The sequence below is a fragment of the Python bivittatus genome, unplaced genomic scaffold (genome assembly GCF_059951505.1).
Source record: "Python bivittatus isolate LINGU-HERP-01145 unplaced genomic scaffold, Pbiv_v1 ctg000480_np1212, whole genome shotgun sequence".
In the NCBI taxonomy this organism is placed as follows: Eukaryota; Metazoa; Chordata; class Lepidosauria; order Squamata; family Pythonidae; genus Python; species Python bivittatus.
This window is the reverse complement of record NW_028277075.1, coordinates 1140567-1163370: the sequence shown is the minus strand read 5'-3', so window position 1 is coordinate 1163370 and position 22804 is coordinate 1140567. Positions and strand designations below refer to the sequence as shown.

General features: G+C 39.2%; 1 protein-coding gene across 4 annotated transcripts in view; it reads left to right on the top strand.

Moving 5' to 3' along the window:
• RIN3 (Ras and Rab interactor 3) overlaps positions 1 to 22804 on the top strand; it is an 87844-nt gene that overhangs the window by 51460 nt on the left and 13580 nt on the right. For all 4 annotated transcript variants that reach the window (XM_088145225.1, XM_088145227.1, XM_088145224.1 and 1 more), the window contains 3 exons: positions 3661 to 3752; positions 11756 to 13240; positions 16898 to 17206. In XM_088145225.1, the coding sequence (XP_088001351.1) occupies positions 3661 to 3752; positions 11756 to 13240; positions 16898 to 17206 (1886 nt within the window). The remainder of the gene's footprint in view (positions 1 to 3660; positions 3753 to 11755; positions 13241 to 16897; positions 17207 to 22804) is intronic.

Sequence of the window (22804 nt, the reverse complement as noted above, 5' to 3'; positions counted from 1 at the left end):
TCTTTTATTTCAGGAACCCCAAAATGGTTGTTGACTAGCAATTTTATTTTGTGTATACACTCAAGTAGAAGGGAGATGCAATCTTTTATGATTTTGAAAGAAATAATAGAGTAAAATACTGCATATACTGTAATTTAGTGACTGCTGGAAATAAATAGTCTAAATATGCTAAACAGTCCTGTGAAAACCTGTGGTAAGTAGCCTTGCCTTGGATGGAGCACGTGCTAAAGAAATTGAATGTGGAGGACTTGGGTTAATGTAAGATGAGTATCAGCAAAGCGGAATGGGTGGGGGAATGGCTGCAATGAGTTCAGCTCTTGGCCTTTTTAGGAACTGCCAAGGCAAGCAGTTTGCTTAACCCTTGGGCCAATCGTATGAAAAAAAATAACTTCCTTTAATGTAGAGAAGCTACAGTCAAGCTCTGTTAGGATATATTAACTGAAACTTGTAGTTCCAAGCTGTTTTTTAAAAGAATGACCTCATTGTGGGCATAAGAACAAAGAAGCTTTATCAGTGGTCTCAAAATATTTTTGCTGCATGACTCTTTGTAATAGCCAAATCTAACTTGTGTCCCTAATCTCCTGAAAGGACATGTACATTAGTGCACATGCACTAGTAGGTTGGAACACAGAGCATAAATCCAGAATTCCCCACAGTTTGGGAGGGGTCCCAAGCCAAGGAGCGTATGGTAAATGTCTATCCATCTGGTGGCCAAGACCTCTGTGGCTGCATCTTGTGCCATTTTAAATGAGATAACTTTCTAGTGAGAATAGCAGGTTGCTGAATGAGCTGGATGCTCTCTTTGTGGATGGGTGGTCAGAGAAAGCACCAGTCAGTCTGTACTGTTTGGCCATACTGGATGAGAATTCTGGGAGTTGCAGCCCCAACACACCTGGAGTGAAATAGGTTGGACACTGCTGACCACACTCAGTGACTTCTTATGAAGAGCGTGTATGTCAGAGGTCATTTCCCCCTTAATGCATTTATGGTGTTCCCCAACCACCCAAAGCCTGTCCTCATTACTATTACATTAGCACAATAATGGTTAGATAACTCTAGAAGACATGATGGCCATTTCATCATTCCTGATCTACAGTCACCAACCATTCTTGTGGTTATATTCTGTCTTCTTCATGTTATATTGGCACAGCAATGGTAGGATGATGCTATACACTGTTATAAATCCCTAATAAGGAAATGGCAATTGTCACAAGTGGAGATCTTGAATAAGGACATTTCCAAAGTGGTAGCTAATTATGGCAGAAATATACCCTGGCAACATCTGTTTTCTGCTGGGTTCCCATTATGTTGCCTTCAACTCATTCACAGTCTGTGAGTGAGAAAGGCTTAAGTCATCCTTAGTTCTGCCTGTATTAAAGTTGTATTTTCCTATTATTCTGACTATGTCTAAGGCAGCCTCAGGGTGTATAAATATGCTAAGCTTTGACATCCATTGCCTTGGAGTGAATCAGGGACTGGTAGTGACTGAGAAGGGAGGCCATAGAGACAGAATATGGATCAGCACTGGGACCAGCAAGTTTCATGCCAGCTCAGGGCTGCAACAGAGCAGTGTGGAAAGATTCTAAGGGCTGTGTTCATGACAAGAAAGAAAATAAATTAAGGATTTTTTTTTTTTTTTGCCAGATCACCCATGGTCTTATTTCTATGTTCATATATGCATAGCCTTCACGCTCTTCCTTTTTGGGGTAAGCAACGTTATGTAGTGTACAGAAAAGAAATAAGAAATCCAGAGAAATTAAAGGCAGTAGATAGGACAAAGATAAGGAAAGAGCTAAAACTAGTTCATACCAAGAGCATTCAGTACACCTCTCTAAACCCTTCTGTCCTGGCAAAATATGTTTGCTCCCACTACATCCGTATTCAGGTTGAGTCACTGCCTTTTGTTCTTTAAGCTTCTTATTTCCCCTTTTGAGAATCTCATTGGCTCCCCTCAACCATGACTTTATCATTCTTCCACTTCCTCGTGACCCTTTTCATCTTCTTTCATTTATTCAAGTTACAGTTTGTTCCTCATTTATTCTCTTTGTATAACGAAACCACCACAATGTACTGGTTTCGCACTGGTCTCTCAGTTTTGTTTTCCATCCAACACTTAGTCATTTGGGACCTTCTCCCTATGACCGCATCCACTCCATAAGGAGCCCATTCCTACTGCACTCAGATTATTTTTATATTTCTCCTGACATGCTCAACTCTCACTTCCATATAACAAACTGAAATGGGCAGAAACATGCTCTTATATACATCTATTTTCACTTCTTTTGACAAAAGTCATTTCTTGGAACAGATGATATACAACTTGATTTTTGTTACCACTTTCTGCATATCTTCAGTTTTTACATCTTTTCCCCATCTTTAGTAAAAACATTCTGTAAATGTACACAAATTAATCTACTTGCTCTAGCTTCTGCTATATAGGTATAATTTGTAATTAGTCAATTTTTCCTGTCAAGCCAGCTACTGTGGTCTTTGATACATTAATTTTCAAATCTATACATATCAGATAATCTAACATGTACTGCAAATCACTTTTGCATCTTCTGAATACACATCCTCATCCTCTTAAATCATCATAAGTACTTCTTATACATTTATCCACAAATACATTGAATAAACAAGGGAACATCACACATTCTTTTCTGACTGTCTCCTGAATGTTAGTCACTGAAACAATTCCCTAACCATTGCACTGATTTTCATGCACATTTTATTTCCATCATATAATCTTCTTATCAAATTCAGCAACCAACCATGAACACCATATTCATGTAAAACATGTCCCCCCAAATTCAAGTCTATTCACTTTATCATATGCATCCTCTAAATCAACAGAAGTACAGCAAATTTTCTTTCCCACATTCATACATTTCTAAATGACTGCTGAAGAACCAAAATCTGGTCTGCATATCCATTAAAGTTACAATATACTTGCCAGATTTTGGCAACTGTCATCTTTTCTACCTTTTCTACCCTTTCACTCAGAAACCTGCCAAACGCCTTCACAAGCACACTTAAGAAACTAATCCCCCTGTAGTTCTTCCATTCAATTTTGCTACCTTTCCTTTGGAACAAGGGAGCAAAATTGACTTTCTTTCAATCATCAGACACTGATGCAGTCTTGGCACACATTAAACAAGTCACACAACCACTCCATCTGCAAATGACACTTGTATTTTCACATTTCTCCAGGGACAGCTTCTATACCTACAGCTCATTCTTTTTCAATGTTACAACTTTCTTTTTGTCATATCTTTTTCTTGCTTACTAGTGCTGATAGCATTTGTCTCAATTCCACTTTTCAATATGTTGTTATCGTTCCCATACAAATCTCTAAAATACACAAGCAAATTAAAGCCTGGTTTTATTTCAAACATGTCCATACTATTCTGTGCTAACTAGGCCCTCAAACTGAGAGACCGCCTTGCAAACCAATGTATTATTGCTCACAACCCAGCGACTCAGCAACTCAGAGTTGTTGAAGTCAGGCAGCGCCAAATCAAATAAATAGGAAACCAACAAAGTCAGAGATACAGGTAATCTACTGACACACACTCGGCATGCATTGTGTTGCTTTCTCATATTCTCTCTCTCTCTTGCTTTGTTTTGGTTGTTTTTTGTTTTTGGTTTTTTACTCTGTAGAGACCTACTTCCGTTCACGCTAAGATTGCCACAAGCAATATTGGAAGCCAAAAGTGCTACAGAACTAGAAACCATCTCTGGTTTGGGGATAGGTAAGTTGTCTTGAAAACAGATCCAGATCCAGCTACAGATACAGTTCTCTTATGTCTGATTTTGTTATATGATGCTACTGCTTTCTGCAAGAGAAATGCATTCCAGGCTGCCATGATCTGTTCCTTCTCACCATTATGGGACTGCTTTAGGTACTTCCACAGTGCATCTTCCTTTACAGAAATGTGTGAAAGGCTGTTGAGGACCATCTTCTATTTGAAGGGATCCTCTTTTTTGACAGACTGTCCAATCCAGCTCTGATTTAAAGAGCTATTAAAGGGGAGAGCAGGAGCCTTGAAGGTTCCCATCAACTGTAAGTAATCAGACAGGAGACAAAAAGAGAAAGTGAGAAGAATTTATTTCTACTATTATTCTCAGCTGTATTAATATCCTTTAATACAAATCTGAGTTCTCTTTTCTTTTCTGATAAAGCTTAACGAACACTTTAGTGCAATGTTTCTCAACCTTGGCGACTTTAAGATGCATGGACTTTAACTCTCAGAATGCCTTAGATAACATGCTGGCTGAGGAATTCTGGGAGTTGAAGTCCACACATCTTAAAGTTGCCAAGGTTGAAAAATACAGCTTTAGCATAACATTCTGCTTGTGTCTTTGCTTGTGCCTCACCTAAAGAAATTCTAAATTGTAGGTATTAGGTATGTTTGTTGCTTCACTTTGTTCATTGCTTATTGGTGGATAGATGGCAGAACTGAAGGGCATCGGACTATCTTTCTGTAGTCAGAAATCTGCACCAACCTCCCCAACACATTTATTGGTAGACACGGATCTGAAAAAACGGATCTTTCTGACAGTTGCTTACAACATTGCTAGTTACATAAAAAGAAAGAAACAACAGACTTTTATTTTTACAATTATATACATTAGGGGAAGTTGTATAGAAAAGCTCCTTATGTGAGGGAACAAAAATGGATTTTTAGACATTTTTTTAAAAAAAATCCATTAAAAACATATGAAACAGAATACTCTTTGTACAGAAAGAATAACATGGGCTAGATTTATCCTGATCCACACTATTCAGTGCACCCATCCCTCAACAAGTTGCCTTGAAAATGTAATAGGATTGCTGTGTTCTCATGCCATGCTGTCTGGAAATGCTAGAAGCTGTATGGATAAGAAAGGCTAATTTGGTGTTTTTGTATATTGAATGGGGCTCAGAGACAAAAGGACAACCAATGGCAGTTGCCTCAAGCATGGATATAATATGACTATGATGACTTCTCACTGTCACTAATTGGAGGTAGCTACCAGGTTGTCTTCAAAGGTAGCTTCACACAGAGGATATGTCAATTGGCTAATCACATTTTGACAAATTTAGACTCATATAATTGAAGGAAAGAAATGGTTAGGAAGAATTTTTTCTTAATTTGGAGTACAAATATTGCTAATGCGGCATAATAAGAGATACAGTATTAAATTCATATATGTCCTGAATTGACTATATCTGTTGGAATTCTACCCAAGGGATGGAGAAACATGCAGTTCTCCAGATGTTGCTGTTCTACAACTTCTGTTAACACTAACCAGCATGACCTTTGGTGAAAGATGCTGAGAATAGTAGTTTAGCGAACATCTGGATGGCCTTCCTTACCCCTAGAATAGAGGGGCAGCTAACACCTTAAGATTGTTCCAGGGTCAACTCAGCTCTGTGTACCGACAGTTTGCTTTCCTTCAGTTTTCAGCCAGACAGATATACAATTCAACAACATGCAAACTTCTATAAAAAATTTCAAAATACAGGACTAGAACGAATTCTAGAAGGAATTCAGTTCATCCAACTCAATCCCAGTGTTCTAATATTGCTTTCATATGGAGAATGTATTCATTTCTGAGTATATGCATTTATCTTTGTGTTTGTAGGTCTGTTCTCATTTGCTTTAAGTAAAATCGGTGCAGTGTGTTTGACAAAAAGTTATGAATAAAATCCTGGGTTCAAATTTCATCCAAGCTGCAATTTCACTGGGTGTGCTGGTGCCTGCAACCTTGGGACTCATGAACTCATCTGTAATATGAGATTAATATGTTCTACCGCACATAATTTTTCTCACAACAAAGAAGATGCTGAAGGTTTAGATCATTGAAATAATATGCCCAATGGACTTTGAGCACTTGGAAATTCTTTTTCAGTCACATACCAAGGACTGTCCATGTAACAAAGCTGGACACTATTGTCCAGCTTTCAGCCCTTGAGCTTCCTGTGTGCAAAGCATGTGCTGTCTCATTAAGCTACAATTTTTACTACACCTTCCTTTTAAAAAAGTCATGCTAAATAACAACTAGATTGTAATCCATAATATGTCTTAGAAAAACCTAATCAATACAAAGAGGCACTAGTAGGAGGTAATAGCAGGTAGTGTGACCAGAGTTTCTTTCCTAAAAGGAAAGATTTCATAGTCTAAAACACTTACTTATTGCCAATTTCCACTTCCTCCGAATCATGTATTTTTATAGGAGGTGGAATTCCCCATTTTGTACTGACATTTCCAAAGCCTATACACATGGTCCTAGAGACAACTCCTGTTACCAGCTCCTTCTGCAATGATTGTGTTTTCTATTGAAATGCCATTGCTAAATTGCTGATTTTTCAATCTCTGTCCTTGGGATGAGACTGACAGTGTTTTTGTTTTTCAGTTTGGGTCTAGACTTTAACAAAATCTGTATTTATGGGACCTGGTTTGAAATAACAAAGTTAGCAAATACATTAAATAAAAAATACATATCAAAAAAGTACCCAGGAAGAGTAAGAAATGCAACAGAGGTTTGCTTGGATATATTTCTGAAAAGAACTGAAAGAACATTCACAGCACCAAAAACTACTGTTTTCATTTTTAGATTTTAGATTTATATTCTACTTTTTCTCAGGTCAAGGTAAAATATAGCACTCCATCCCCCCTCCTTTTTTTTTAGATTAGATTTTTTAAATTCTGCCTTTCTTATTTTTATAAATAACTCAAGGCGGTGAACATACCTAATACTTCCTCCTCCTATTTTCCCCACAACAACAACCCTGTGAGGTGAGTTGGGCTGAGAGAGAGTGACTGGTCCAAAGTCACCCAGCCGGCTTTCATGCTTAAGACAGGACTTGAACTCAGAGTTTCCTACTTTCTAGCCTGGTGCCTTAACCACTAGACCAAAGTGGCTCTCAAACCACACACAAACACACACACACACACAGAGTTTTGTCTATGCAATACTGATTGGGTGAAAATCAACCAGTAGGATACCATGGTTGATAATGGACTTGAACCTAAGTTTCCCCAGTCCTAGTCCAATCTCTTAACTCTAGATCACTTTGGCTCTTGAACAGTCATCTTTACTCACAGCAAACATGCCTGAATTTCAGCAATGATATCGTCTATAAAGGCTGGTGTGGGTCTTCCGGGCTGTGTGGCCGTGTTCTGGAAGTTTTGTTTCCTAACATTTTGCCAGCATCTGTGGCCGGCATCTTCAGAGAGCAAGAGCACAGACAGGAGCAGTTCTCTCTGTGCCCAGGGTGATGTGACCCTTTTGTGGGTATTTATAGAGATCTGAAGGGGGGGGGATGGGGGTTGGGTTAACGAGTGGCTGTTTGTTTTGGTTGGTCAGTATATGTGTGTATCTTCCTGGGGGTTAGGCAGGGTTTTTTCTTCTATTGAGTTGTTAACGAGTGGCTGCTGGGGGTGATTAGCATGTTCATTGTGTGAACTGTTCACACGTCCTGGTGGTTGAGCTGAGTTCGTTGACCTTTTGCAGGCTGTATTTTTCAGGATTGGTAGCCAGGTTTTGTTGATTTTTAGACTCTCCTCTTTTTTATTGAAGCTATGCTGATGTATATGCTTCCTGGTATAGCCTGGTATAGTGGCTGTTGGTGTTCCCCTCACTGCCGCAGGAATATACTGCATACCATGCAGCTGCGGGCAAGTATACATCGGGACCACAAAATGCAGCATCCATACCAGGATAAAAGAACACAAAAGACACTGCAGACTACAGCAACCAGAAAAATCTGCAGTAGCTGAACATGCTCTCAAGCACACTGGACACAAAATCCTATTTGAAAACACAGAGATACTGGATAACACCAACAGCCACTATACCAGGCTATACCGGGAAGCATATACACCAGCATAGCTTCAATAAAAAAGAGGAGAGTCTAAAAATCAACAAAACCTGGCTACCAATCCTGAAAAATACAGCCTGCAAAAGGTCAACGAACTCAGCTCAACCACCAGGATGTGTGAACAGTTCACACAATGAACATGCTAATCACCCCCAGCAGCCCCTCATTAACAACTCAATAGAAGAAAAAACCCTGCCTAACCCCCAGGAAGATACACACATATACTGACACCAAAACAAGCAGCCACTCGTTAACCCAACCCCTCAACCCCCCCAACCCACCCATCCCCCCCCTTCAGATCTCTATAAATACCCACAAAAGGGTCATATCATCCTGGGCACAGAGAGAACTTCTCCTGTCTGTGCTCCTGCACTCTGAAGATGCCGGCCACAGATGCTGGCAAAATGTTAGGAAACAAAACTTCCAGAACATGGCCACACAGCCCGGAAGACCCACACCAGCCTTCGTATGCCGGCCGTGAAAGCCTTTGACAATACATATCGTCTATAACTTTCATTTGTTCAGTTCCTGCTGGAGATTATGAAGTGGTTGAGGGTAAGGTATCAACAGGACATAATGCAATCTTTCTTATTCAACCTAGTTTCTGTTGAACGTTTCTCCTTGACCTACGCTCAGAAAACAAGCTTAAAAAGTACTCTCACTACTTTTAATCTTAGCAGAAGATCTGAACAGAACCTTATTCACAATTAGGGATTATTCTCCTTTGCAGGATTCATTGACATTTATACAGGTAATAGATAATTTTTTTTCAGGCAGGGCTGCACTTTCTATTTTGGGGATTTATTGGTCTCTGAAGGCAATAAAGGTGAAGCAGCTATATTCCATAAAATTATGGCCCCTCCACAAAGTAATGGTTAGTAATCTCTGTTTTATTTAGGAATAGAAAGCCATATTGCTAATGTGTGATGCCTAGATCCATAGTTTTATATGGATCATTGTATCACTGCAACTATACATGATGTTCTGAACAGTATCTACTGAAAAATATTGCCACCCACTTCCTGTCCAAGTTTGGGTTGGAAGACATTATACCAATTAACAGATGTAATGTTGGATTGTAATGTTGGGGCAACATCTAATGTTCTGGCTTTACCTTCTGAGAATGTGAGTGTAGCCTGTATATCTGTGAGCATGATACAATGATACATGACAGGGAGGAATACAGTGTAGGTTATAATCTTAGCAGATGTCTGGATGCTATGTTTTCTGATTCCCAGTTGTTTAGCAAAGTGACTTATTATTGTTATTACAGTATGCTTTCTAAAGTAAGGTACCTAGGGAAACTTTGGGAGTGGATTTTTCCATTAAAGAACTGTAAATTCATTTTTAATTCTCAAATAACCCCCTGCATTGAGCATAGGTGGAGAGGCACTTCTGTACCTCTATTTGGCACTAGAATTGTGTTAGTGGACCTTTAGATTCTGGTATAAAACAAAATAGACTGTGTCATAGGTAGCACCACAAGAACCACTCTAATGCAGAAAGCATTTTGGATGCAGCAAATTCTTGTTCAAACACTGTGTTCAGTTAGAAAGCTTTAGGTACATCACCAACTCTTATGAGTTCCATATACATAGTAAAGTTCTTGTGAATTGAAATAGGCTGCTCTGTACATGTAACAAAGCTGGACACTCTTGTCTATACATGTAAGAAATGTTGATACATGTAATTCATGCAAAGTGATCTCTGTTAGGAGCCCCTTTTGATTTCTAAGGAGCTGGTAGTGTGGCTTTTTGGACCAAACCAAGCCATTAGCAATAAACCACAATCTCTCCTCATCCTGCTGCCCCCCACCCCTATGTTCGGTATAGGGGTGGCAGTATAGGCATCCTTTAAAGCCAGCCTGCACAACACAGGCCCACTGGCATTTTCTGAAAAGGATAAATCCACCACTGCCCAATGTTGCCACCACCAGGAAGGATCTGCCACCACTGCCCCAAAAGACATCCTGCCAAGTGCCTCCAATGCCTTCAGGCCTCCCAATACCACTAGCTCCAGCACTGCTGCCACGCACCAGCTAATCTTTTGTGGCCCACAGTTGTTTTTAATTTATCAATGTGGCCCTTTCCCTCTACGAGTTGTACAGGTTTGCTTGTTGTAAACATGAAGAAGACCCCAACACTGAATTAGGAAACAAACCTGACATGGACAGAGTTGTCTCTGGTGTGTTTTTTCTTCATATTTTGGGCCTGATATAGTTTATTAACGACCTCAACTACTGAGGTAGTTGATTTTTTTGCCCACCACAATAGAGTGATTTGGTTTTTTGTAGGGGTGATACAATGGATTTCCTTTTTACCCATCTTTGTGGGACGTCTTTGTAAAAATATCTGCTAACACAGGGCTGAAGAGGCTGATGGAGCTGGTCATTCAGGAAATCTCTCCTTGCATCAATTATGTAATCCCTGCAAATATTCAAATAGTATAATATTTCTAGTATAATTAGAAATGGATCTAATAGTATAATAGTTCTACCATTACAATGAATAGGAGAAAAGCCGCTATGCAGGAGAACCTTGAAACTTGCTTTTCGAGAGTACTTCATGCAGAAACTTTTACATTTTTCAAAATACAATTTCTCTTGTTTGTTTCACAATGTTTGAGACAGCATAGAACCCTTCTGTGTACAAAGTCATGCAAGATTATTTTGGAAGCCTAGGGCTCTGTGCACCAAACCTTTTCTAGCTTTGTAGAGCAGCAACAGCTCTTCTTAGCCCTATTAACTCACTTTCTTTGCCCCTTCTTATAGACCATCCCCATTTCAGATGTATTTACAACAGGTTGTATGTACATTTATTAAACTGTTATAAACCCACCACCCCAGAATCAGCTAAACTATTGCTAAAAGGAAGTATGGTCATCTAAATCCAAGCAGAGATGTCTTCAGGTAAAATGGGTTCAAGAGCTCAGGGATGCACAGCTTTGCAATGCCATCATCAGATTTTGCAAACTATTGAAAGAGCTAATTTGATATTTGTTCTATTATATCCTATGAATAAGGGTTTTTTTAAAGCATCTTAAGAAACAACCTGCAACTTTGACCCATATCTTCCTGTATCAGATATGCTTTGGATGTTGCATTTTCCTAATGATGTTCTCAGAATGCATGGGTGGAAGCATCCAGAAAGAAGCTTCAAATGCATTTCCAGAGATCCAAGGACAAGTGCTAGTACTTTAAAGGAAATAAAAGAAATACCTTTTTTTAGAATCATGCAATTGAAAGGGAATTCAAGTCATCTATTCTTTGTTGGTGAAAGAAAAAGTCTGCTAAGCCTTTTCTGATAAATGGCCACCCAACCATTTCTTCAACATTTATAAAACACGGTCTTCCTTGTAGAAATGGATCTAAGTTTGATCTATCTCACTTTCGTATGTCTTCAAGTAATATTTCTTTCACAATATTTCCATATTATTTCCAGATTACCACTCTCCCATTAAAAAAGGAAGCAATTTTTGCTATGAGGTGGTCTGACGGCATCCTTTGAAACACAATTTCTTTTTTGCTTTTTTAAAACTGAGTAATAAGGTTCCAAATGGCTATGAAGGCATACTACTAACATGCTAACTGAAATTAAGATAACAAGTGACCTGGAAGCAATGGGTCTCATCCTGTCCAAGGAACTTGTATGGGGGAAAAAGCTGGCTACCCCTATGTATTCATGAAGGCCATTGACTTCCTTCCCTCATATAATGTCATTACACTCTTTACCTTAATTTATATTAATGTGATCAGTTTGAGACACTGTGATTTATTCATGTCCAGTTCAGTACAGAATAATTCTAATTTTTAAGTAACACTATGCAACTAGGTTTAAAACATGACTGATTTTTGTTGGCTATTATGTGGTTATATTTATTTATTCACAGGTTTCTGGGACTCCTCTTTACATCAAAGACCAGGAAAAAGGCTTCCCTATTCTGTGAAAGATCCTGCTTACATCACAGCCCAAGCAAAAAAAGGAAAGACCTCTAACCAGCATTTTGCAAGTGGCACAAACAATTGTTCATGTGAAATTGAGCTGTCAATAGGAAGTGACAGGCTGTGGTTTGTAAATCCTATTTTTATAGAGGAGAGCAGCTATCAAATTCCTCCAGATGTTCCTCCTTCAGAGATCTTCAGGGAGAGCCCTTCTGGTGGTAGAAACATTGTGATAAAACCTCCAAAGAGATCTCCCAATCGACCCCCTCCTCCTCCTCCTCCTCCTCCTCCTCCTCCTCCTCCACCACCACCACCACCACCACTTTTATTATCTTTTCATGCTGTGAAACAAACTGAAACATCTTCTATGACCCCTTCCAAAGAGGATCAGTTCCAGAGTTTGGAGAAAACAAAAAAAGAGATGAAAACTGAAATTAGCAGAGACAAAGAAGACGGCAGACAAGAGCTCTTTTTTCCTCATAGCCTTCCATCTACAAATTCAAAGAAGATTCCTCCATCCATTCCACCAAGGCGATGTTCATCTGAGAGAACTTCAGGAAACACCTCCTTTGATAAAAGTCAGAAATGTTCACTGTCGGAAGAAAAACAAGTAGAAAAACAGAACAAGAGGAATGACGCTTTCGCTAGTGATCAATGTGATGAGGCTGCACATGTATTGGCGGAAGTGATGGAGAAATCCACCTCAGATGATCAAAAAGTGAAACCTAATGGAGAGGACAAGAAGGAGCTTATAGAACAGCAGCAGAACCTATCAGGAAAACCCACGCAGCCTCCCATCCCACCCCGAAGAAAGAAGAGGTTCTTTAAACAGTCATCATCTACCAGCTCTTGTTCTTTGGAGCACACTGAAGAGTCAGAAGTATCTGTACAAGAAAACAAGCAAAGAGTAGAAGAAACTTGCTCCATTTCAAAAAGGGAATCAAAATCTGACCTCAAGCTTGTCAGCATATCAGATTGTGAACATTCACATGATTCATTGCATTGTCCAGTAGGCAATGCAGGTGCTCAAATATCTGCCTCTGAGCCAGATTCTTATTCTACAAGTAGCACTGAAGATGAGTTCGAATTGATGACCAGTCCTACTGTGAAGAAGACCCGTTCTATGATTTTAGGCAGGGCCAGGCGTCGTCTGTCCATGGTCAGCCTAAGCAATGTCTTCACGGCATTTCTCTCTTCTGACCGAAAGCTCCAGAAGAAGATTGTGGAACTGGCCCAGGATAAAGTCTCTTACTTTGGCAACTTGGTGCAGGACTATAAAGTATACAGTCTGGAGATGATGGCAAAGCAGATCTCCAGCACAGAAATGCTACAAGAGATCCGCCTAATGATGACACAACTGAAGAGTTACTTAATTCAAAGTACAGAGTTGAAATCTTTAATGGACCAGGCTGTTCACACAGATGAGAAGCTAGGTGAGTGTTCCCATTTCTATGGGTTGGTTGTTGTTGTTGTTGTTTTTGGTACAAGAGCTTTCTAGAATAACAAATGAGAAAATAAAATGAGAAAGGAACAAGAAAGTAATAGGAGACTAAGAAGTTATATTCCTTTGCTTAGCAGTTACTGGCACAGTAGTGCAAATGCAGTAAAAGGGGGGGGGGCTGGCGGTGATTGCTTTGGCGCCTGTAGGCACAAGTGGCCCCAGCCAGGCTTTCAGTCTTTTTAAAAAACAAACAAATCAGTTCCCATAGAGGAACCCAGGTATTTGCCTAAGGTTTTACAATGGGGGGGAGGGGGACAAAATGACAGGCAGAAGTGAGCTACAAACAAATGGCATAGAGTTGCATTGCATACTGACTAGGGTAATGGTAAACAGCAAAGAAATACAGGGGTTATCAACTAGCGGTCCTCCAGATTTTTACTGCCCAGACCTGACCCAACCTGTGACGGAGCTTTGCCCCAAACAAAGCACTTAAGACTCTGCTTCTGCTGTTCCTTCCCTTTTCAGAATGGTATTTTAGAAAATTGGATGGAGAAAAAAAAATCACTTGCCCTGAGTTAAAGAATAAGTTTTGATTTCTGAACCCCATTCCCTGCATCTCAGAATTACAATTGCAGTTCATGCCCATCCTTCATTTTTAAACACCTTCAGTTATATGCACTCAACAAAAATAATCATCAACTTTACAGGAAGAACATGGAGATCATATAAGGTCAGGTATTGATCAAAGATGATTCCTTTTTCTGACTGCTCTTCTTTTTTCCATAGTCCTTTTCCTTCTTATTTTTATTCCACATTGGGATAAACAATGATATGATGTAAATTAACAATATGAGTGCAAACAAGGACAAGATGGATAGACTGTCCAAGGAGAAAGTAGGCTTTCTGAAGAATTGGTTATTTCTTTTAACTTTTGATCCTCAGTTTAGTTTTGTGTTGATATTCACAGGGTTAGGGTGGAAAGGAAGCAAAGTGCCTTTTGTTAAGTCTGGCCAATGGCCTCTATTCCATGGTAGATTTCACTCATAGGTATCCACAGATTAAAAAAAATAGTGGTCCTTCAAAGGCAACGGTTGATTGTGGATGTTTTGTAAGTAAATCTGCCCATTTCTTTTCTAATATTATCAAGTATTTTGGTATTCAGACATCTAGTTGGTGGGTCTGTTTCTGATACAGAGAGAAACCGATAGAGAAAGCTTTGTCTGCTGAATTTCTCATTCCAGGCTGCTTTTAAAATGCACAAAAATGTCAGTTCTATGAGAACTGAAATTTCCATGGTCATTATCTATCAGTTTTTCACTATCCAGCTCTTTACTACTGTAGACTATAATTATTGAGTTATTTAGGTTTAAGGATATAATTTTATGCATGTGGTACATTAAATGATATGGATTCTGACTTCCATCAATCCCATCAGTGTGCCCAGTGGCAAGGGACTGTGGGAGTGTATTCCAAAGCACTTTGAGAGCACCAGAAATACCTCTTTGGCCATGCACATTAATTTGGTATCAACAGTACTGAAGTCATTGGAATTACTTTTGAGTAACTCTTAGGACTCCATAAATGGTGTGATTTGGCATGTAAATTAGTATTACTGAAACGTTAATTTGTCTTAGACTGTGGTGGATAGCAACAGAGAAGAAGGCAATCAGGAAGGAGGGGGTACATTCCAGGAAGGAAAAGGAAACAAAAGTCAACACAGTCCACAGGGGGAGCATGGGAGGCATAAGAGATTCAGGATAGCCACTCCTTAGAATCCCACAGGGTATATCCACTAGTTGTAGTGGTATAGATTTAGTCTGGCAAGATTCTGTCTATATGGTATAAGCAAAAAGGAACTTAACTCAACTGGACTGTTTCACCATTGTTCTTGGGCTGGGCCTGACATGGACTCTCCAAATTAAATTACACATTGGTCTGATTAGGTCGGGGGGGGGGGTGAGGTGTCTTAGAAGCCATCATTGCATCTCTGTGGAAGTGCCTTTTTAAAAAGGTGCATGTTACATAAACATGTCATTGCTTGCCCCGCTGCTACAAGGAGGATCAAGTATGTAGCTGTAATCTACAAGAGAGGTAGATCGATTTAAGCTTATGGGCTGACTTGGATTGTAGCTACCCTCGAGTTGAGATAGGACTGGTGTGATGCAACTTGCTGAATTTTTGCAAAAGTAATAGTGTGCTTTTGCTCATTTGTTGCAAATGTTAGCAAACATCCTGAACTGTGTATTTGCAGAATCCAGCATTGTACATGGGGGGGTTCCACTCAGTGAGCTGAGCTGTGGAAGTCAAAACAACTAAGAGTCTCATATGGACATGAAAGTTTTAAAGAGTTGCTTCATCACATATCCCCTTCTGAAGGAATTGTCTTTTTACACAGTCATGTTGTTGACATTTCCTCCTGATCAAGGACTGAGCTCCATAATATTTTTATAGAAAGCTTCCAATTCTTCACAATATGCCACTAGCTGGGAAATTACTTTTTTCCCAAGCATTCTATGTTGAGGCTATTTTAAGCTTACCTTCCCTGTTAGATCCAGACCAAATTTTACATGTAATTTCCCGAATCTACCCTTTTCTCTCTTAAAGAATGTTAAGATCTTTTGGCAAAGTTACAGAAGCCTTCTACTCCATAGCTCATAGAATAGTGAATTTAATTAATTCACTATGTCCCCATTAAAATGCTGAGAAGTCTGGTTCCTTTGAGTCTACTTCCTGTTCTCACTGCCTTAAATGTCAATGTTATGTTTTCTTTGCTGTGTTTTGACCACTGTATTCAATGATCAGTAACCAGGCACATGTGGAAAAAATAAAAATACTAAAAAAAGCACCTCTTTGGGATTCTATTTTAATTGATTAGCTGTATTTCCTTAAGTGAATTATCTATCTGGTAATCTCAAACATTGAACGCTACTTTATATAGGGCCCTCTCCAAGAGTATGGCCTGGGGCAATTCTTTCCTCTTCCGCATCCCTGTAAAAAGACCCTGGTTAAAATTAAAAGGTATAAGTGAACCTGCAGGAGAAATGGATGGATTTTTTAATGTATTTATTAAACTTCTTATCTGGAGCCTGCTGAAATTAATGGTGGAGGAGTCAAATTGGAGCATCAGAACAGATTCAGTTCTGTTACACCTAGCCAAATTTTTAGCTTAAAATTACCTAAAAAGCAGGATTTTAAAATGTTTTGAGGCTTATACTGATCAAATCCAGGACTTGAGAATTCCCAGCAGAAAAACATTGTTCTTAAATGGGGGAAAAGCCATATTTAAAAAACATTTGTATATGCTCACTAATGCTCTGTCATAGCTTAAGTGCTGATGAAATTTGGTGCTTATTTTATTTACAAATAGCCTTTAGACAGAGAAGACCTATATCTGACTTCACCAAAGCATAGTCCCTCAAATTCAACTATAAAGTGGCTGATGGAATAAAAATAGGCCGAGGTGCCCAGAAAGATGGCAGAGAAAAGCAAGAGGTTAATTGAGGCCAAGGACAAGGCAGGTAAAACAACAGAGTCATTATCAGCTGGGTTGATCTAAATCTCTACTGGTTCCAAAGTCTGAATCTGCCAGTCCTATTATGTTGTTGCTTTCTGATATATTCCTTTGACATGTTTTATTTTCCCTTTTCAGAGGTGATAATAGAGTCGGCTTTGCACAAATGTGTCTTGAAGCCTTTAAAAGAGCCCATTGATACTTACCTACGGGAAATCCATAACAAAGATGGATCTTTCAAACTCCTAAAAGAAAACCAGCAAGTCATACAAAATACAACTACAACTGACCTGGGAATCACCACTAGTGTCCCTGAATCAGCATTGCTGGAGAAAATACTGCACAAATTCACAACCATGAACAAGGCTTATTCTCCAGAAAAGAAAATCAGCATTCTACTGAAATCCTGCAAACTCATTTATGATTCTATGACTCAGGGAAATCCAGGTACTATAAGATAGTCCTAAAAACTCCAGACATTGCTTTTTAATATTAAAGGCTGTTGTGATAAAATGAATATGATGGTTAGTGTAGGTTTGTATTGATTATTATGCTAGATATAACAGAACCTTCAGAACTTTCTTCACGGACAACTAGAGCAATATCTGAGCAGATCGAGAAACAGCTGAATTAAACACACTGGATATTATAAAACAGTTGCAGAAACCATGGCACTAGTAGCAATAAAGACCAAGTAAAGTATTGTCTATAAGAAACATTGTTACCTAGATTGCACATTAGGCTAAGTTTTGGGCAGCCCTTGAGCCAGTAGAATTAATACCCCACCTCCCATTTTAAGAAAATCAAATGGGTGTTCCCAATAATCCAAAAGAGGCTCCTCCTCCTTTCTGGAGGGCTGTTAGACCAAGCTAATTTGGAGTTTCTCCTCTACTATCGCTGGTGGGAGAAACATCTGCAGTAGCTTGCCACTCACTTGGGTACAGTTAGGATTTTTACGAGTGGTGTTCCTTTGCACTGGCAGAGACTGTCAAAGAAGCATCATTCTAATCCCCTCTCACAATTAATATTGGGATACTGGAACTGCAGTTTAAACTATTTCCTAACTTACTGAACTTTTGGGGCTACCTTACTTTGTGCAACTTTTGTTGGAGGCAGCCAACTTTCTGCTTCCAATTTTGAAGCCTTTCAAAAATCTCAGTTATACCTGATTTGGATAATTTGCAGCAAATGCTAACTTTCAATGCTGGTAAATGGTCTACCAAGGGAAAAATAATTTAATATTACGTTATAGAAATGTGGAATTAACACAACAGGAAGATGTAGCTATTTGAACAGTTTATATATAAACACAAGCAGATATTGGGATCCAAAGATGTGGAACTTTATGGGGCCCCGTGGTTTGAAAATGAAAGAAGAAAATAACCTGATATGAAAATAATGCATTACTAGTAATACAATTATGATCTGCCACTAATTCCCTCAGGGCCATTTAAAGACATTGAGAAGATGTGGGACAGAATGTTCCCTCTTTCTTCTCACTTCATCCCATCACAAATTCATTTTTTTCCTGCAGTGGTGTTTTGAAGATAGAGTCCCAATAAATGGGAAGGTATGGGAAATTCAGAACAGTAAACTACCTCTTGAGGTTATTTTACAGCCTTTAATGAAAAAAATCAAACCATCTGATAATTTTAAATGCTGCATCATATTCTGGATTGTCTCTATTGGTGCTATTCTATAAAAGGCTATGATTCCTGTCCTATCTAATAGTCCTTACTCCAAGTTGGTGCTCTTCAGATAGAGCTGGACAGCATGCTACCTGGAAATTCTGGGAATTATAGTCCCACTATACCTGGTGAGTACCAACTCGTGGATAACTGCCAGGTAAGTGTCTGTAAGATTTTAGAATCACATTATAATTTATGTTTGCCTGGTTAGAAGTTAGAATAGTGTTTTCAAACTTGACAACTTTAAGATGTGTGGACTTCAACTCCCAGAATTAGACCAACTCTTCTCAGATACCTTCCAGATGTGTTGGGACTGCAATTCCTAGATTTATTTATTTGTTGGCTTTTTGATTTCTGGCCACCATCATCACAAGATTCTTGAGCTAAATTAACGACATTAAAGCATCCATAATACAAAACAATAAAAAATAGAAAACAGAAAATAACAGTTAAAATGACCATGTTACACAATACCTTGGAAAGTCACCCCAAACCAATCAATAAATAGATTGTGACATTCATAATTTGAAAGCTGTCCTAAAATAACTTGGTTTTCAATTGTTCCTGAAAAACTAATGAGGGAGGGGGGCTGATCAAATTTCAAGCAAAAGAGAGCAGATACCACAATAGAGAAACAATACTTGCAAGTCTCCATTCCCTTTTACCTTAGGGAACTGGAGAACTACTAGCAGGTTTTCCCAGGGCATATGTATTGGATAGATTGTTACTGGGTGGAGAAGACAGTCCTGGAAGATATCTCCAGGATAATAAATTGGGAATGGACACACTAGATGCACTGAAGTCAGCAGGATTGTTTGTTCATTTATTTTTACAAAATGTATAGGGTCCCCCAACCTGCTATGACTCTAGGAAGCTTACAAAATACAACAATCAAGATACAGTAGAATTGCAACCTGAATCTGTAATTGGGATCTGAATTTCAATAGTGAGATGTTGCTGATTTTGCTGCACTGGGAGAGACAAGATCCTTCCTTTTCAGAAAACTAGTGTGGTTCCTTAATAGGATAATGGTTTGCTTAAATATGTTTGTAAAATGTTTAGAAATCAATGCATAAGTATCTACTCCATTAATCATTTGTCCCGTTCTGCCACAAAACTAAGGGAGACGCACGTTTACCCATAAGTGAGGAAAGATTCTTCATTCCTTTATGCACATCTGGGAAGGATTCCAATTCTCTGAACTTTGCATTCAATTATTAAATACCTCTTTCTTTCAAGTCCTGCAGTCCAGTCACAATTAATGGTTGACCCAGCAGTTTACCTAGGAGACTGTAATAGTATGGAGGTTTACAGCACAGAAGAGTGTTTATTTTAAGCCTCTTATAGATATTCATGAAACAATGTTTCATTTCTTTGAACAAAATCAAAAAAGAAGACAAGCTGGATTTGAAATAAGGCAGTTTCACCTTGAGCAAGCGAGGCTGTTTCTAGTGTTGAAGGAACCTCTGAACAATTTACTGCTGCTAATGAGCAATTTGGTCAGAGGAAGGAGGCAGAGAATCCAGTCAGATTTCCACAGATTCTTCCTATTTCCTTCCTTGCTTCCCAGAATGACAAATACTAGAGTATAACCCAGTGTTTCTCAACCTTGGCAACTTTACTTTAAGATGAGTGGACTTCAACTCCCAGAATTCCCCAGCCAGCATAGCTGGCTGGGGAATTCTGGGAGTTCAACTCCGCTCATCTTAAAGTTGCCAAGGTTGAGAAACACTGATATAACCTATCTCTCCAGCACATTCCATAAGCTAGCATTGTTCAGTCTAGCATCCACCAGATGTGGACCACCATTCCCAGTTCACAAGATGTGCCTACACACAATACAATTAGAGCATAGCAAAAGCTTCAGTCATTCCCCTTTTGCCTAAACGAAGTGGCTGTCTTGAGAGCCCAAAGCACTGTCATGACAGCGTGTGCAAAGCACAATTCCTATCAGACACACTTCAGGTTTCTTTTCCCACTCTGCGTGGACAAGTCAGCTTTGTCCAGGCAGGGCAGGACACATCTGAGGTTCTAATATGTGCAGAAAATTTAACAACCATGAACTGGCCTGGACCAGTTCAAGAGTCCCCCTGATCTGGGCACCCAAGTCTGGAAAAGATTGTTGTATAGCAATGAAAACCTCTCTCTCTTCTAGACAACTTGTAGGCCCTTCCTTACCTCTAACCACATCGTACTGTAGCAGCATTTTTTTTCCTAACGTGTTCCTATGACACTGACTTTATCTTGCTCACAGCCCATGAGTGAGGCAGCTTTAAGTGATCCTTCGCTGCACTTGTGGTGAAGTAGCATTTCCTCCCTTATACTGACATGTCTGACCACAGCCTCAGAGTGTATAAAATGTTTTAGACTTTGTAACCCATTATTTTGGAGGGAGGTCAAGTAACTGCAGTGACTTGAAACAGAGGCAGTATTCCTCCGGAGAGGGATTGTCAACAGGGACAGCAAATTTTGTGCTGATAATAGTTTTTTGCTGACCCAAGGATGCAGTGCTACCCACAGCTCTGCAGTGGGGAAGGGCCCTGTGCATGCTTTGTGCTTAAAATATATAATAACCCAGCATATTAAAATAGATAATAACCCAGCAGTCTTGTGGCAATTTGAATTTTGTCCCAAGACAACACTTCAAAGAGACAGCAGAGGGGCACAGGAGGGAGATCAGTTGATGCTCTTGACTACCCCTCCATCCTGACTGATAGGTCACTGAAGTGGAGAAGAAGTGTGTGATGAAGCAGAAGGCAATGCTCCATCCCTTGTCTCCCAACCCCCTTCTTTGATCCACTGATCTGTCAGCTAAACTATTTTGAGACAAGCATGTACAGTAAAGTTCTACTGGAAGAATAGACCAATGTTCAGAAACAGCCTGAATGACAGGTCACCAATGTGGACATTCTACACACTGGTGATCTGTCATTAGGGCATCTTGAAAGGTGGCTAAAGCCTCCATCCCACAGACCTACCCACAGTTGCCCAGATCTGTCCCACTCTGTGTTAAGAGCAGCAACTGGAGGTGGCTTTTCCTGCCAGCAGGTGATGCTTGGTGAAGAGAAGATGCAGCCAGGAAAGTGCACCAGTTGCTGCCCTTAAATTATCCCATATTGAAACTGTAAGGACAGACCCATTTTCAAGCCTTATCACTGAGGCAGAATATAGTTCAGCCATCTGAGCAATGTAAATTATGCCAGTATATATATATCTGCTGACTCAGGGATGGGAGGAATGCATGTTAACATGGCGATGAGTGACTAATTGCAACTTTCTTTGGGTGGAGTTCAGAACGATTTAGAAGAGAAGAGTATGAGGAAGTCTTAAAGAAAACTTACAACAAAATAAACAATGCTTCAAACTAACTTTAGTTAACTCTAAAGGTTTAAGTTCGCTAAAAAAATCAGAAAAGGAAAATAAATAACAGGTCAATTTAAAGGCAGTCATATTCCTCTTTCACTATTGTGCTTTGGCAGCTGTATTTAAGTCATGGCTTAGATTCTGGAAGCAAAACTTTTGTCACTGAAACTATCAACCATTGATAGTCCTTTTCCCAATGAATTTATCTAGTTCTTCCCAAATAATAAAAATCAGTGGCATCATTGTATAAGACAGCAAATTGCATAGTTCAGTTCTGTTTTAGTTCTCAGTTCAGAATGTCTTTTTTACCTGGCTTTAGTGGATGAACCCAGGTACTAATATTGTGGAAAATGGGAGGCAGAGTGGGGGGGGAGAGTCAATGACTCTATTATGTCCCCTCCTATCTTTATAACATGTCATATTAAATATTGCCCTGTCATTCTGTTGGCTATCTATCCACACCCAAGAAGGCTTCCTCTGTAATCACAGGATGTGGTAATATTGTACAAAGAAAACTTCTCACCAAAGGTTATTGGAATAATGAAGCCTTTCTTCTCTTTAGCAATCATATTCTATGTTTTTGCAAAACAAGGTGATTGAATATTATGAAATTCTGTTAATAACATAAGGTGCAGTTTATAAAGGAAGCCTTAATGCGTGTAAGCTTTGCCACCTGACCAAGGGGCTTTTTGTTTTAGCAAATATTCTCATGATTTTTTGAGTTTTGCATAAAAGAGTATTTAAGGCTGCAACTGAGTATAAGTTTCAGCTTGAAAAGCAATTTATGCTAACTTTCTCTGACATATAGGGAAATGTTTGTAAGAAACCAATGGCCATGCTCTAAAATCCACTTAAGCATGCTTAAACCTATTGATTATGGTGGACCTAAAGCACGATTTAATCTGGTTTGGACTGTGATTGGTGGGAAACAGAAAATTATCTCATGGCAAGTCACTTCAGTATTGGTATACTTTTAGAACTCAGTTTGACTATC